General features: G+C 41.0%; 1 protein-coding gene across 11 annotated transcripts in view; it reads right to left on the bottom strand.

Annotated features, from left to right (window-relative positions):
• Nucleotides 1–17,340, bottom strand: part of CELF2 (CUGBP Elav-like family member 2) — a 790,463-nt gene that overhangs the window by 301,527 nt on the left and 471,596 nt on the right. The window contains exon 1 of one of the 11 annotated variants that reach the window (XM_019738194.3): nt 8,628–8,825. The exons of 6 other annotated variants lie outside the window; for them this stretch is intronic. In XM_019738194.3, the coding sequence (XP_019593753.1) occupies nt 8,628–8,680 (53 nt within the window). In that variant the 5' untranslated portion in view covers nt 8,681–8,825. Of the gene's footprint in view, nt 1–840; nt 1,027–8,155; nt 8,311–8,627; nt 8,826–17,340 lie in introns of those variants that run through there. 4 more of the 11 variants (XM_019738196.3, XM_019738199.3, XM_074325009.2 and 1 more) reach the window with 4 other exon arrangements.

Here is a 17,340-nt window from a genome sequence, read left to right as displayed (position 1 = left end):
TCACGCATTGCAATCTCTTTAAAAGCAGACTGTCAGCTACGCAACAACTATACACGCACCAACGCTGTTCTGTCCACTCAAAAAGCCACCTTCACAAAAGGATTTTTTCCCCTGTCACTTCTGGCTCATCCTTACAAACTACAATCCAAAATATCTCTCCCCAATCACATTTTCAAATTCAAATTTTATTAACATAGCTGTTTTGGTTAAAAAAAAAGCCCACTGTGCTCAGAGCCATTTGGAGCAAGAAATGCAGGCCCTATAAGGGGATTTCCCATCATTTCCAGCCAATAATTTTGAAACCCACATGAATTTTAAGTACCTAAGAGAGTATCTGACTTTGTGGCCATGTGTTTGTTCTTGGCTTACCCAGTTTCATTAGCAACTTGCAATAATAATAATAAAATTAGAAACCTGAAATAGATCCTCAAGTGATACATTGTAAATACATCTTTTCTTAGCTCCATAAAAGTGTCACTTAAGAAATAAATACTTAGATCACCAATCATAAGTTTAAAATGATAACCCTATTATTCCCCCTGCCCCCCCCGCCCATACACACACACTTTGGAAAGCTTCTGGAATGGTGATTTTTATCACCTTCTTAAAACAACTTAAGTGAAATTAAATGCCAATAAAGATGAAATCATTATTAAACTCATATTTTTACATTTTTATGGGAATTTTAAGTAGTCACTCTCCCTTGAGAACAGCTGCTACTGGCTTTTGGCAATCTTGTGTTTTTCTGAATCTGTTTTTAATAGAGCAAAAATACATAAGCATGAACTTATCTCCCTCCTGAAGAGGCCCTCCGACTGAACATGGTCTTTGCATACATACCTTCGTGCTCGGAAGTGAGGTGCTCCTCTAGAGTTTTCAGAAGCCTCCATTCCGAGGGGGTGGAACGCTAGCGCTGTGGAACCGGCAGACCCACAGCCCAGCCGGCCCATCGTTCCCCTCTCTAACTCGCCCTTCCCTTTCTCTCCTTTCTCCATTACACTGCTGCTGCCTTCTTTGTTCCCCCCTCCCCCTACCTTTCAGCCTTTTCTTTCTTTCTCCGTGTTCCCCTTTTCTCTCTCCAATGGAAGCCAGATTATGCCAGAAGCTTTCCCTCTGCAGCTGTGTGCCTGAAGAGCTGGGTGACTACAAAAGTGAAGTGAGTTGTTGTGGGTTGCTTATCTGCGAGAGAAATCAAGTTTGCTTTGCCTTGACCGAAGCTGATTTCTGACCTAGGCACAGCTGTCTCTGGAATTGGGCTTCCTTCCAGACATTACCAGGGGGCGGGAGGGGGAGGATATAAGACTGTGTCCCACCAAGTGAGTAAATTGGATGTGAAAATTGGGAAGGAAAAGAATGGAGAAAGGATGGGGAGATGAAAAAGGCTTGTCTGTCCATCATGGTGGATTTGCACACAAAGGCATTCAGGAAAAAACCTCTGAAGGAATGTTCCAGTGGCCTCTTGAAGATGCCGAGATTTGTCAAACTATACCAGGTACCCTTATCTGGTGCCAGCCTGGCGGCAGGAGCAAAATTTATACCCATCAGAATGAGGTTTTTAGTTCCCTGGCAGTCTGCCCTTCAGCACCCCCACCCCACAAAATGTTTTCCCCAATTGGCCAAAAGTTCTCATCTTACTGTCACGTGTTGTTAAATTTAAAAAGGAGAAATGATTGCTTGACAAACGGCAACAGCTGAACAGCAACAGCTGGGTGGATATTGTAAGTAGGCATAACACTAGGTCCACAGAGAAAGCAGCAACAGGTGGGGGTGAAAGAAAAAGAAAGGGAAATTTTAGCCTTAGGATAGGGTTGTTTGAGACAGACCTAGGCAAGAATCAAAATCTTGACCTAAGAGGAAATTTCTGGAGGCATGACAGCCCCACTTGCCTGAATGTCTTTCCTTTTCCTGAACAAATGAATTAGAGTGAGGATTAAGAGAGTAAAACAAAGTACATAAATCCACTTTAGCCACAACAATGACCAAGCCCTATCAAAGAGCTTTTGGTTACGAGGATCAGAAGTCATTCGAGATGGTGCAAGCAGACCAGACTTTTTAAAGCAAATGGTACTTGCATTCAGAGTGGAAATGATTATAAGATTTAAGAACCACACCTGTTGAATTCTGCATTTGTTTCTGCCAAAGAGTTGATGGAGGGAACATGTGATATAATTTTCTGATTCATCAGCTAGACATTTGTCATATGCATGGCCTTCATTCCCTCATAGGGATGAATGGCTGAAAAGTCAAAGCCGACCATGAGCATCACATAAGAAGTACAATGTTTTAACCTAATTATTCCTACAGCAATTATGTAACCAAGCTATTAAAGTGACATAGAGGTTGAAAATACATTAAGGTTTTGAGCACAGGAAATTTATTTTTTCCCTATAATATGGTTCAACTCTCTAGCCATTTTGAGCTTATGATAGAGGTTTTTGAAAATCCCAAATGACTTTGTATTTAAATTTACTTTTGATGCTAATTCCCATTAAGTCCATTAGGAAAAAAAAATGTTTTTTTCTTTCTCTTAAACAAACAAAAACAAAAACAAAACCTACCCAAAATGTTCATGGAAAGGGGGTGTAGCTATCTACCGAAGCTAAGCGGAATGTGTTCTATCTTGTCGTATCCCTACTGTGGAGAATAAACTTTTGTGTTACCCAACAGCTTACTTTCTCAATACTCTCTGGAGGCGAATGGCTACATTTGCCCTAGTTCATAGGAATAAGGCAAGCTTAGAGAGGAGGAGATGTGAATGACCTTGGGTATCTGAGGAAGAAAGGTGATCAGGCTGAGGATTTTGTTTTCTTTTAACAGCAAAGATAAATCCAGAGTGTCCTAAGGACACCTTCCCCTGCTCCTCCACCCAGTTCAAGTGCCCCTCCACTTGATATTTTCTTACCTACTGTTCTGTTTCATGACTGTTGTGAGCTTCTTGATGGCTGAGACTATGTTCTGTATTGAGCACAAAATATCTTTGCTGCTTGATTGGTTATGATCGCAGTATGACCTATTCTGGCCCCTAACACAGATAAAAAGTCACACTTCAAGTTCATCAATCTTTAAAACTCTCTATTGTTCCTCCCAACATCTGTTCCCATTATACAGATGAAAGCCTCAAAAAAGTGAGGCATAGGATGCTTTAACTCAAAGACCTCATGAATAAGTGGGGATATAGAAGAGAGTTGTGGTGAGAACTCAGAAGCAGAAAACTGCTGAGATTTTTCCTTTCTTATTCCTTGTTTTTCCTTTCTTGTACAGCGTACTGAATGGCAAAACTAGGAGGTGCGTAGAAATCAATGTCCGCAGTGGAAACATAGCCCCAGAGGAAGGTCTGACTTTAAAGTGTCAAATGTTCAATCGTTATACTTTTCAAGTTAGCCAGGGAAGGAGTTTGGCTGAGTCTGGAGTTAGAACCACTCCCAGTATGAGCTGTGTGTCTATCGAACCACCACATCACCTCTCTCAGTCTCGGTTTATCTTTAAAATGGAAATAACTGAACTGCTACTAACTCTTGGATATCTGTGAGTATTAAATTAGATAAAAGAAACCACCTAATGTCATGCTGGGCATAGAGAAAGTAGTTAATACATTTTGGTCTTAGTCCTTACCTCCAATCTTAACACTCCCCACCACCCCCATCTTTGTTTAATCCTGGAACTGGCAGGTGGGGAGGAAAAGAGAAAGCCAGTCCTAATCATATTGTCCTGTAGCATTAAGGTTTCCACTGGCACATCTACATCTAAGGCCAGCAGCCTACACCACGGGCAACAAGAAGGTTCTGGTTTATGGACAGCAGGCATTGAGCACCAGAGCCTGGAATGAGGGCACCATTCCCTTTTATTAAGTCCGTTTCCAAAGACAAGATCAAAATGAGTCCTAAGTTCTGCCACCAGGAACTCATACTACCCACCCCCAAGTCTATGTGTTTTCACTTACAGAGGAGCTCCCTAAATCATCTCTGAATAAACAGTAAGCCATTTCACAGAACCCACAAGAGAGCTGGGGCCCCAGACCAAGGTATTCAAAAAGCATAATGGGACACAGACTAAGCCACTGCGGGGCCCACAGCCCTTGTGTTACTGAGATAGATGGCTTCGGGGTGGTGGGGGGTGGGGGGAGGCATGTGATTCCATGTCTGCCTCAGGCACACTGTGCCCCTTCTGGTCGGTCACACACCAGCTGGAAACCAGCAATGCCATCCGTAGGTTTCGGCAAAGAGTTTTTACTGACTGCAGCTGCCATCTTTCTCAAGATAGGGATTTTTAAAAACCCCGGATATTATAGGTGTATCAGCCTCATAACCTCAAACCTCAAGCTCTTCTCAACTATCCCAACAAAGTTGGTGGAACCAAATGATTTTACAGGAAAATTCTGATTCTTTTTCCCTGAGGGCATGCTGGCTAGTCGGGCTGCACAAATGCCAGTGATTGATCAGAATGCAAGCAGCCAGTAAGGGGAGGGTCAGCTCGGAATGGGCGGAGGTGGCAGCCCGAGCTGTCCTGTGATACATGTCACCATGGGCTGGTGTCACCCTCTCCCCACAGGTGCCATTTCCTGTCAACCCTGATGTTCTGGACTACAAGAAAATGTGCTTGGGATCAGACACACAGTGAGAAGAACACCATGGAGAAGACAAACATAGCTATATCCAATAATCTCTAACAACATCATAGGAAGCAGAAGACAGCGTTTGGGAACAAAGTGTACTTCATCCCAAATCAGGCTTAACTAGCACATTTCTGAGTTGAGTGGAGATCCAAACACACACACACCCCACACATGCATATCTGGCTTCCATCACCGTCTGATCTCTGTAGACTGGTACCACGTGATGGGAAAGGTGCTACAGCTCTAGGACACTTCATTTTGAGCCTTAATGGCCTACAACATTAAAACCTCACATATGCTTTCCTTCCTTGGACACCCTCTTCCAATGTCAGTTAAGTGAAATGCCACAAACGTTAATTCTCTCCAAACCTACAGAATAAAAGTCACTGTGAGTTCAGCAAAACTCCCAAAGCCAATAAACATTAGAGAGGCAATCAATAGTTTTATAAAAAAGGAGATTCCCCCAGGAATTACCAAAAAGTGGAAAGAAATTCATGAAGACTAATAAGGATGGTTGAAGGCATGACTGCAACTGAATGGACTGTACTTGTTACTGTTCAAAAAGGTGCAGAAAAATGTTCTGGAGAGGCACAAGATGCCACTAACCAACTACATTCTGCCAATAACTTTTACAGAAATCTCTACAGAAGAACCTAAGTTGGGTATTTCTAATTTCCTCACTACCATGATGCCACCAAATCAAGGTATGTTTTTCATGTACAAATCCTGACCCCTTGAGTGGAGAGCAATCATTCCCACACAACACTCTTCATTTTGCATTTTATCTTTCTTTTCATCAACCTAGGTGTTTCCAGGGCTGTGAGGAATGAACTTTCCATCAGCCACACTTTCACCTAATTAACCCCCTGATTACAATAATTAGTATTGATTCACTCTTGGAATGACTTCCTAGGCGTTCAAGCACAGTCTGTACTTGCTACAAAGTTCCAGATATGAATATTAATCAAATGCTCTTCTTTGCTTTTCAGCCCCAAAAGGATATTTTGCAATGTGTACACTCATATTTTAAAAAATGAAAACTGGTAAGGTTTCATTTTAACAGAAAAAGGATTACTAAAGCACTGAGGTCCCGGAGCCCAGCCTGTGGTCTGCTGAACTCATCTATGTGGGTACCCCGGGGGCTCGTGCGTGAAGGGACTTGGGGTGCCATCATTACTCTATTGAAAGAAGCCATTTTCCCAGTTTGAATCTTTTGCTATTCCTTTTCTGCAAGCCTGGACTCAGAATTAAAATTTACTTTGGTATTTGTTTAGGTCACTATTGAGGGGATCACCGCACATAGAGGCTGATGGCAGGTCAGAGATTACATATCTTGTTACTGTCGTGGAAATAGATGTAGACAAGTTTGCTGACTTCAAGCAATCTCTACCTGCCCCATCAGGCTAAAGGAAAAGATAATCCGTATGTGGGATACTGGAATGGGGAGGCAGGGGCTCTCTGAATTTTAGCTGGTAGTGCATCAAACCACAGGCGAAGCAAACAAAGTGAGAAGGGATTTCCCTTGTTCTTGGACCTAAGACCACCTAGAAATCCAAGGGAATAGCTCATAGGTAAATAATTATAATTTAGTCAAAAATACAGCATGGAGGTTCCCAAGTTATATCTTCATTCGAGCATGATACTGACAGCTATCTAGGGAGCATAGGAGACTACTTTTCTTCCAAACCACAAAAAATTGCTTTGCAACCCTTATTTTGGAATAAAAATTCCACATGAAAGCAGAATCCAGGTGTGCTGGTAGCAGTGGGCTAGCTTCAGTTATAAAGCTTCACCAATTACCTTTTATGAGCTCCTCCTAAAAGCAATTATTGGCATACCCGATGCAGTGAGCAATTCAGATCCCATCGGAAGTAAGAGAATATAATAAGTCTGCATTTAAAATCCATTCTATTCACAATGGATAACTGTTAAAATATCATTTTACCACAGATACGTTTTGGGTCCACTCAGGCTCTGAATATATTGTCCATAGAAAAATCGGTACTTGAGAAGGCAATTTATTTAGCCTGTAACATTAATTTTAATTATTCTGAATTAAGTATTTCATAATATTTCAACTTAAGTTTAAAAAAATGAAATGTGTGTCCAAACTCTAAAAAATAGTTGTTTCATAACTGTGTTTTCATAAGGAATACATTTTCTTCCTTATTTATTGGTAACATCACTAATTTGAACCACGATATAATCCAAAAGGAAGTATTTGTAACTAAACCTTATTTAAAATTTTGCCCTTTAAAATGATTCCCTTCCTATTTTTAAAAATTAGGTCCTTAATCTTTCTCCATAAATTTACTAACATTTTTCAATAGCTGGCACAGGCATCTAATTAAAGCAAAACACTAAAATGTTAGCTAAAATATATTCTTTATGGAAACCAACCTCAATGAGATGATTTTCATGTAAATCAATTACCAGTTAACATTTTAGGACCAGTCCTTTTATATCTAGTGTGAGAACAAAAATGGTTTCAATATTTGAGAACTTCGAAAGGAATTTTTCCATTTTCTCTTTTTGAAGTCTCACTGTTTCACCTTAGAAACCAATGCTTATTTTATAAAAAGAAAAATTTTTGAAGACATGAGGAATGTTTGCCTTGCATAGAAATGCATTTATGAGCACATAACCATATATCAAAAATTAATGCATTCCATAGAGCCCTTTAACTTAAGAACTTAAAGGCTACATATAGTTATAGTTTCAGACCAAAATTAGAAGGGCAAAAGTTCTCATGTGTCCTTGAATTTCTAAACTGTTTGTCTACCTGGATGCCAAAAGGGGAGATAAAGACTAGACATTATAATTTACTTAAACCCAGAAACGTTCCCCGTAACTTCTCTCTCATGCTGTATTCCGTAAGTCCACCAACTAGGCAAATTTAAAATCCCCAAGCATAAATACTGTAGAGGCATGTCTGATCATAAGGTATTTGTCAGAATGATAATGGTATTACAAGCAGTCTCAATCAATACATTTCTTTCTGTAGTTAACGGAGAGGTGAGCAATAAATCTCTAACTCAATCCAACCAACATAGCTACAAAATGCAAAAAGCTCTACGAACAGCAGATAGTAAAATTTTAAATGCACAAAACCACAAACAAGCAGTTCTAAAAGCTCTTCATTCTGTATAGTCTATACAAACAAGATTATAGCAGATAAAAAAGGGTGTTGAGAAAGAAAAAAAAAAGCAAGGAAAAAAAAGCACACATGCATTAAGCTAGTTTGACAGCTCCATTGTTCAACCGGTCCCATTGTCAGACCCAAAGATGTATTCAGTGCTACAATGTCTGCTACCAAATAAACAAAAGACTACATTTTTCAAAGCAGGATGCCAATTCTCTCATAATTCTTTCTCTGCTTTCCGAAAGGTCAGTGTTGGCTTATTCCTGGTACGCGAAAGAAACCTAACACAGATGCAGGAAACAAATATTTGCTTTCGATACACAGGGACCCGGGACGCCATGCATGAACAGAGGTCCTTAAACAGGTACACATTTTGGCACACAGGATAAAGTGATCCAAACCTGGTAACACAGAAGGACTATCTAGGTAGGCTAAGTCCAGATTAGAGCGGTATTTGGAACGCAAGTCTAATATGGGGTCTCCTTAGCTCCTTTTTCGGTGATTATTCCATGCAGAGTGCATAATAATGAAAGAGGCTTAGACATTGCAAAGGAAAAGACAAACCGAGAGCCAGAGTCAGAAGCTTTAAAATGAGCCACTGGCCACTCGCAAATCACAGCGAGCAAAAACATGACATGCTTTCAAAAGGCAACTCGTGCAAATCGAACTCGCACACAGCAGTTCTCTTCCTTTCCCTCATTTGCTCTCTTTCTTCCAATCTCTTAGTCTTGATTTCCTTTCCCCCTCTCTCTAGATTCCCTTTTTTTCCCCTTCTAAGATAAGGAACCCACTTGCTTTAGACCATGATTATTGTCTCAGCCAGCTATGGAAACGAGAAAAGCATACGTTAAAACAAAGGACACCACAACATACCTTAAAAGCAGCTCCTCATTTCTCATAGTAACAGCGGATTTGGGACAGCGCATGCTTTCTACACTGATAACAGTGATAGTCTCAACAAAGCCAGTTCAGAAGTGCGCTCAAACATCAATGCCACAGTAGCTGTTCACTAATGCACGCGCGCTCTCTCTCTCTTTCTCTCTCTCTCTCTCTCTCTCTCTCTCTCTCTCTCTCTCTCTCTCTCTCCCCACTCTCTTCTCTCATCAAATTCTGAATGGTGGAGCCAAGGGGCTCCCGCAGATTCACTAGGTAGAAATAATCCTCTCTGACAAGTTATGTTGTCTAGGCATATTTTTACATTAATACATTATGCTGCCTATAGGGGTCTTGTCTGCATTCACTCAAGCCTGGTGTTAGTGCCCCTAATTATCAAAGAAAAATAAGGAACTCATTTACCTTTCTCTTATACGTTTAATAGCAAATCCAGTTTCACACTTGCTTTTTGCTATCAACTGTCAGCAAACATCACAGATGACTAAGAGAAGATGTGGAAAGGTCGGAGTACTAGAAAGCATTTTGGCTTCTCTTTTCTGGGACACTGAATTCACAGCTGGATTCATCAATTCCTCTCCTCTTGTCCTGAGGAAGAGTGACAAGGTCAAGACCTTTAGCCACCCCCACTCCCCACCCCCATCATGGAATCAGAGGACAGAGATTGGGGAACCTGGAAATAGTTTAACTCTGTGGGCACCAGACGTCCTGCCCACAGAGTTAAACTATTTCAGGTCGCAGCCATCATGCACCTGAAGCAGGGCACCTAAGGAGGTAGGCGAGGGAAAGGTTGTTTGGTCACCTTGAAATTCTGACAGTGCAGCATCTACCTCAAAAGACCAATTAGGTGCTCTTCTCCAAAATAAGAAAACCCTGCTTCCTGTCTTCATTATACTCACCAGGCTTAGCATATAGTTAGCCAGGAAAATACACACTGTACTTCTGTTTATTGGAATTAGAAGAATTCCGTGCAGATCAGCCAAGTAAAACAGCTAGTCAAACACACACAGAAAAGACAAGATGCTACAGACAACATAGTCAAGCATCCAAAAGGCACCATTCCAGGAGGTGTGTGCTTACAGGAAGCCCAAAATGCTCTCATGCTGGATGGACAACACAGAACACAGCCTGAAACAGGCCCGGACCACTGAGTACTGATTTCCGCCCTCCCAGTCTAAAAACCACGCACCTATTTAACTCAACCAGGCCCCTGAGTACTAATAACTGGAGTTAAAGCATTTGTGGGAATCGTAGTGTGATGGGGAAAATGATGGTGTGCTCTGTTTCTTTCCTATTTGAAGATGGGGAATACACCGTGATATCTTGCTACATCTCTGACCTCTGAACTTAGTCTTGACCCACAGCTAGGGAAATGGAGACATGCTGGAGGGTGATGAAGGTGCTTTAATCTCTATGGCACAGTCACCTTGCTTAGATTATCACTTGGACTGAGGACAGTAAGCCATGGTGACTGATAGCAGACTGATAGCAGTCACCATAGCTATTTCTGGATGGCAATAAGAAAACATGATGGATAACTTGACAAAGGTCAAATCATGAAATCAGAGTGCTGTTGCTAAAGCAGCCATATGTTTCCATTTCCTCCCTTCATTATCGAATATGAAAATTACAGAGTGAATATATGAAAATGAATGACCTTGCCAGGCAAAGACAGTGCATGCAATCTAAGATGCTGTTGATGGAGAGAAGCATCACGTGAAAGAGCTTAGAACCAGAGAGACAGTGGAGATAAAGGGTTTGAGCCAGTCCCCTGGGGACTTGTGGTTGGCGCAGCAGTCACTTCACCTCTCTATAGCTCTCTTTGCCCCAGAAGTTAAATAGGGGTGACAAATGCTAATATGTTTGCAAGTACCTAAACAGTCTGTAATGAAACTTGGGTGTGTTCCGTCAGTCGCAATATTAATAAAAAGTGGAATGAGTAGACTGCTATCGGCCATGGTTTGGTCTGTTAAAGAAAGGTAAAAATATGCTGCTCAGACAGAAATTCCTTTTCTTAATACTTCCATCCAATTTCTATTGGGCCTGAACTACCAGGCAAGCACTAACATATAACAATAACATGTTTGCTTATTCATAAATAGATTCTTGGCATAGGAAGACAGTGCTCCAGTGTATGGGGCTATTCCTATTATGAAATGAATTACGGGTGCACAGAAGTAAGGAGTGAAATGGAATCAAACCATTAAATATTTTATTTTCTCTCTACTTCCTTTTTAGTCTAGGGACCTAACCAATGAGAAAGTTATAGAGCTAAGAGTTTAGTACTTGTCCAAACTCCACTGTGATGACAGATTGAGGGTTTTACATCCACTAGTTGTACGTGCTAAACTAGTGGTTATAAAATGAGTGGATAGAAAGAAGTATGTTATTTCCAACATTTACATACTGTATTGAAGGTTTTTCATTCCAAATTCACACTGGATTCATCTTTGTACTTCTTAATCCATCCATAGAACATATTGGAACTTGGGCAAGAGGACTATAGTTGACCCTTGCACAACAAAAGTTTGAAGGGTGTGGGTCCACTTATATGTGGATTTTTTTTTTTCAATAAATACACACAGTATTATAAATGCATTTTCTCTTCATTATAATTTTCTTAATAACATTTTTTTTCCTCTGGCTTACTTTATTGTAAGAATACCGCATATAATGCATGTAACATACAAGATATGTGTTAATCGACTATTTATGTTATCAATAAGTCTTTTGGTCAACAGTAGGCTATTACTAGTTAAGTTTTTGGGGCATCAAAAGTTATATGTGGATTTTTGACTGTGCCTCTAACATGCCCCCGTCCACCTGCCTCTCCCACTCACCACATTGTTCAAGGATCAACTGTATTTTATTTTCAAAATTACTTTATGTAGTTTCCTTAACAAATACATGGGGAAAAAAGACACCTTTTCTTCTAATCCAGGCATTCAGTTGGCACAGCACATAACACGTAGAATTCCTTACATGTCATTGTGTTTTAAATTTCAAGACCTTTTCACATTTAGCGGCTCATTTAATCCCCATAACAACACGTGGGGTGTGCAGTGTGGGTACTGTTATCTTCTGGGCTGAAAAAGTTCAAGTGCAGAAAGATGGAGTGACTTGCCCACTGTTGGTACAATACTGACCAAGAGTGGGGGCTCAGCCTACACCCCTGGACTGCGTCCTTTCACCTGCACTGCAGTGCGATCCACACTCCCACCTTACCAGGGGTTTACAGTCACCCCAGGCAAGGCATGGCTATTAAGTGTTCAGTGTAATGAGAACCTCACATTCTCTAATGTGGAAGTAATAAGCTTAGAGGACAGATAGTAAGTCAATGCAAAATTTATGTAAGGGTTATGTTTTGGCTAGTAGTATTTTTCATTATCTATCTAAACTTTATTTCAAATGAAATAAACAGTCGATTAACTCATATTATATACTGTATTCTTACAATAAAGGAAGCTAGACGTAAAAATGTTGTGAAGAAAGTTGAAACTAGACAAACTAAGCACTTTGGGGGAGAACTTTATTATTATTTTGAGGGGTTATCTGCAATAGCAGTTAATTTTTAACAATCCTGATTATTACTAACCTTGGTTTGTAGGGAACATTTTTCAAAAGGATTCTAGTGCTAATTGGCAAAGAAGAAAAAAACCTGTTTATCTCAAAGCTCTCTATATCCAAAAATATGTTTTTAACAACATAAATTAAATGTTTAGCTAGTAAAGCAAACTTAGTGAGAGAAAAACTGGAAAAGTACTGCAAGGTGAGGCTATGAGGATGAGATGAGAATCAACTAAATTTCTTGTTCTAAAAACATTTTAAAGGTAAATTATATGTGCGTTTATATATTGTAGATAATTCCTACATAAAGCTAAATTTCTAAATGCAACAGTAATGACTCTAACTTTTTTCTGCTTCCAATGCCTGTCCTGTCTTCACATTTTGACATGTACGTAGCCAAGGTAATAGAAAGCGCCATTTCTATGGAAGTGTGTAATATGAAGTATGCTAGATATGTAAGGTCGGGAAGTACAGATTGATTCCTTCTTTGATGAAGGATAGGATACGACAAATATCTAGCCTGCCTCTCACTCTAAAAGAACAATTCTGAAATCTAGACGTACCAAGGACATTAAATACATTTACTTGTTAGTTTCAGATACTATCTTCATCTCTTTGGGCTGCTGCAACAAATCACCATAGACTGGGTGGCTTGTAAACAACAAGCATTTATTTCTCACAGTTCTGGAGACTGAGAAGTCTAAAATCAAGGTGCCAGCTTGGTCATGTTCTAATGAGAGCCCTCTTCCTGGTTCATAGCTGCCACCTTCTTGCTGTGTCTTCACATGGTGGAAGCGGCAAGGGAACTCCATGGGCTCTCTTTTACTATAACAGCACTAATCCCACTCATGAGAACTCTGCCCTCTTGACCTAATTATCTCCCCCAAAGCCCTACATTGTAATTCCATTGCATCAGGCATTAGGATTTCAACATATGAATTTAGGGGAGCAGGGGGGCACCAACATTCAGACCATAGCAGACACCAAGAATTGCCAGGTTTAATTAAGAAACATACCATATCATTATGAAAGATTTGAAAGGAAAGAATTCATGAAGTAAATATGAAGCAATGCCAAGGTCTATAAGAAATGGATTTCTAGCACGCTCAGAGAGTGACACATAGTAGGTGCTCTGTAAAGTTGATAAGTCTGTGTGTGAGTGGATGAATTCTCACCCAGAGCAGGTATCAAAATTCTTCTGACCAGCTTTGTCAGCCTCAGAGGAAGAGTTTCTATGGGTAAACGAGGCATGACAGTGACGTCTGCACAATACGTGACAGGAGCTGGAATAAATGGAATAAGGGACAATCCTGTTCTCCAGACTGCAGTGCTCCCCGCTTGCCCGGAGGGGAAGCCCCTTCAAAGCCAAAAGGACACAGGTATCACAAATCACAACCCGAAACATAAAACTGACAGTTGGCTTAAAGTAAAACCTCAGCAGCGTTAGTAAAGAAAGAGTTTGATGGTAATTTGAGGACCTCCGTAACATGAGTTCCTCTCACTTGAGCACTCAAAAATCACCTCCAAGTCACACTTTAGAACCAGGAGGCCGCTATCCCAGTAACGAGTCCATGGGTCCTAACTTCCAGACAGACATTCCTTCCACAAGCTGTGGGACTACTCACTCACTTTCAAAATGGAGATGTTTACTAGGATGAGGGGGCATGGGGATAGTAATTGGCAAGAATAATTGTAAAGACCCTTAAAATTATGAAGTGTCATCTTTATCCATAAGAAGGTGTAAATAAGAAACCATAAAGTACTTAGAGCTCAAAGAAGCTACTTGAAAATAGGCACTACATGAATTTAATGGGTATGATTATAAAGAGCAATAATGACTGCTTGTTATAAAGGAAAGGAGTTATGAAAACAGATACCATGCAGTGGGTTTGGAGAACTCTTTCTGTGTAGGTAGGAAAAGGTCCGTTAAAGACACAGTGAAGAAAGTAAAGGATTTCCCACAAAAATAGAACCATAGTTGATAAAATAACTAACTTGGTCTGTGAACTCTTCCAACTTAGCAAATAACATGTTCACAATTGAGAGGTTATTTTTGGCCTAATGTTTTGCCAAAAGTCACCCTTGGGCAGATGGGAAATCTTGAAAAGGCCACAGGTGACTATATATAAGTTAGGCATGAACATTTGCATGGAAGATGGGCCAAGTTTATTACTGCTATTTTTAAGACAGACTCATGCACATGACACAGCTGCCTCTCTGCCTGCGCAAACTGGCATGTGGGAAAGGTTCCATAACTTGACTATTATCCATGATTCCTCCATGGACATGTAGAGTTTGGTGCACTTGTAGATCCCTCTTTCTTACTGGTTTTGATCCTAGGCAATCCTAAGAGGTCAAGAGCACAAGTATAGTGAAGACCATGGGTGGAGTAGACAAGTCTTCCTTACATGACGGTGAGACCAAGATGGGGGTTGACATGATTATGTGACAGAGATGCAAGAGAAATCCAGATGGTCTGGGAAAGATGCCTTCAAAACAGCTACAACACGTTCACGGCCCTTAGAGAATATGCAGGTGCTTTAAATGTTAAATTTCTGTGTATATCATTCTCTGAAATTGTTTACTTACTTACTTGTTTATTATCTCTTTCCTGTCTCTGAACCTAAGTTGCATAAAAGCAGGGACTTACTCCATTTTATCACCACTTTAGAACAATGTGTGGCATATGGTAGACACTTAATAAACATTTGTTCAGTTGCTGGGTTTCTCCGTGAAGCATTCTTCTTGTTAAGTGACCCAATCTCAGTGGCTTACAGCTATATAACACAATTTACGAAAAACTTGTCATGCTCAACTGTGAGCAGTCATGAGTCTAGGATGGCTAAGGGACAGAGAGATTAGAAAGGTTTTGTCTTTGAGGACTTTACAGATTTGTTGAGGAGGAATGATATGTTTGTTGTTTTAATGTTTTTTGAACTTTAAGGCACCCATATGGGTGCATAGAAAATAAAGTGATAAGTGCGTACAGTTTCCTCATTACTTTCCATAGTGCCAAAGTTTGGAGTTGATAAAGGGCAGGCAGGTAGGACTGGGCATTGAAAATGAAATGAATAGACAAAACTTTTAGAATTAGGGGCAATACAAGTCGGAGGGAGATTTTCGTGATCTCTTGGAAAATGCCAGTGTCCTTATGAGCAAGGAACAAGAATGAGAAGTCAGTCTAATTTTTGCTTCATTCATTTTCAGGAACAGATCTCTCCTATGTGCTGACCTTTTCAGTTTACGGTGCCATAGCTCCAAAACTTAGTTAGATCGTTCCTTTCTCCCAAGGAAGTGCTGCTTACTCCCCTCTCACCTCACTGGGGTCCCTAGAGGTCTACAGCAAGTTATCCTCTTACTAGTTCCATCCCCTGCCTGCTATTAAAAACAAAGCAAGGATCCGGATCAACATGGAGGTATGAGGCGAGCCGTCTTTAAAGCTCCCCTGGAATTTACAACGAATCGAACAACAGAAACTCCACAAAGGACTCCCTGCACAGCAGACAGGCAAGACGAAGAGGCCCACTACCAAAATCACCTACAGGTGGGAGAATCGCGCAAGCAGGGGAGGAGGAGGAAAGGGAGAAGTGTGGAGACGGAGCCCCGCGGGCGCAGGACACAGACCTAGCTCAGTGCTCCGAGCTCGCTGCTTCCCGGAACTACCGCGGCTGCAGGAGAGGGAAGAACTCAGACTGTAGGGCTCTGCTTATGACCCACAGGGCTGAGGGGGCAGCATATAACACGGCTGAACCAATAGCTCACAGCAGAGACCTCGGAGAAAAGACTGAGGGAAGAAGGCTCAAAACGGTGGTTTAAGCCCTCACTGCCGAGCATAGAACAGAAGCCTTAGGCACTGAGATAGCTGCCCCCTCTCTACCCTCCCAGAGCTCGCCCCGCCCCCACTTGCCCGGTGCTAGAAGCGGAACAGTAGCAGTGTCAGATCAAAAGAACAGAATATTTGCAGTTCTGAGAACAGTGGACCGCAGACACAAATTCACAGCCCAACTAGTTCCGGCAAAGGGGAGGGAGCTGTGGAAGCAGGACCGACTGTGGTGGTGGTCGCCGCCATTGCTCTGGGCCACCTCTCACAACTCACCCCGCCCCTGGCACCACCTATCTGGGCGGATCCCTGCAGGAGTAAAAAGAATTGCTGAAACATACGGACTCTGAATCTGGAGCTGGACGAGCTTTGGAACATCAAAAGCTTTCCGCATACCCACTGGGACACTGCACCCTGTGACCTAGACGAACTATTAACAGAGGAGAAGCCCATCTCCCAGGGAATCCCCCCATTGTGTGAGAAGCTGGAATAGTGCAGAGAAAACATAGCACTACCATGTGGGAGAAGAAAAATAAGCTGCAGTTGGAGAAAAAATAAAACATTCTACCAACAAGTACTGGAAAACAAAACAAAGACCTCTTCCTATCAACCTGTTCCAGAAGCCACTCCTGTAGATATCTAGGAAGAGAAATAGTAAACCAGTAACCGCCATGAATAACCAAGGCAACAAGACAGCTCAGAAAGACAGTGAAAAGTCTCCAGAAAAGGAACTTCAAGATATGGAAATATGTGACTAAAATGACAGAGAATTCAAGGTTGCAGTTCTGAAAAAACTCAACTAGATGCAAGAAAACACAGAAAGGCAGTTTAATGAATTCAGAAACACAATCAAAGAACAACATGAGCATTTTATGAAAGACACTGAAATTTTAAAAAAGAACCAAATAGAATTTCTGGAGATTAAGAACTCAATAGAAGAAATAAAGAATGAAATAGCCAGCTTAGGTAGTAGAGTTGACCAAATGGAAGAAAGAATCAATGACATTGAAGATAGAAACCTGGAAATTACACAGATGGAAGAAGAAAGAGACTTGAGGCTTAAAAGAAATGAAAGAACTCTACAAGAACTTTCTGACTCCATCAGAAAGAGCAATATAAGAATAATGGGCATACCAGAAGGAGAAGAAAGAGAGAAGGGAACAGAGAATATATTCAAACAAATTGTTGATGAGAACTTCCCAAACTTGTGGACAGAACTGGATCCTCGAATCCAAGAAGCAAATAGAACATGTAATTACCTCAATCCCAACAGGCCTTCTCCAAGGCACATTGTACTGAAGCTGTCTA

Source organism: Rhinolophus sinicus, chromosome 1 (genome assembly GCF_057876585.1).
Source record: "Rhinolophus sinicus isolate RSI-liver-muscle chromosome 1, RSI-T2T, whole genome shotgun sequence".
In the NCBI taxonomy this organism is placed as follows: domain Eukaryota; kingdom Metazoa; phylum Chordata; class Mammalia; order Chiroptera; family Rhinolophidae; genus Rhinolophus; species Rhinolophus sinicus.
This window is presented reverse-complemented; position numbering and strand designations above follow the sequence as displayed.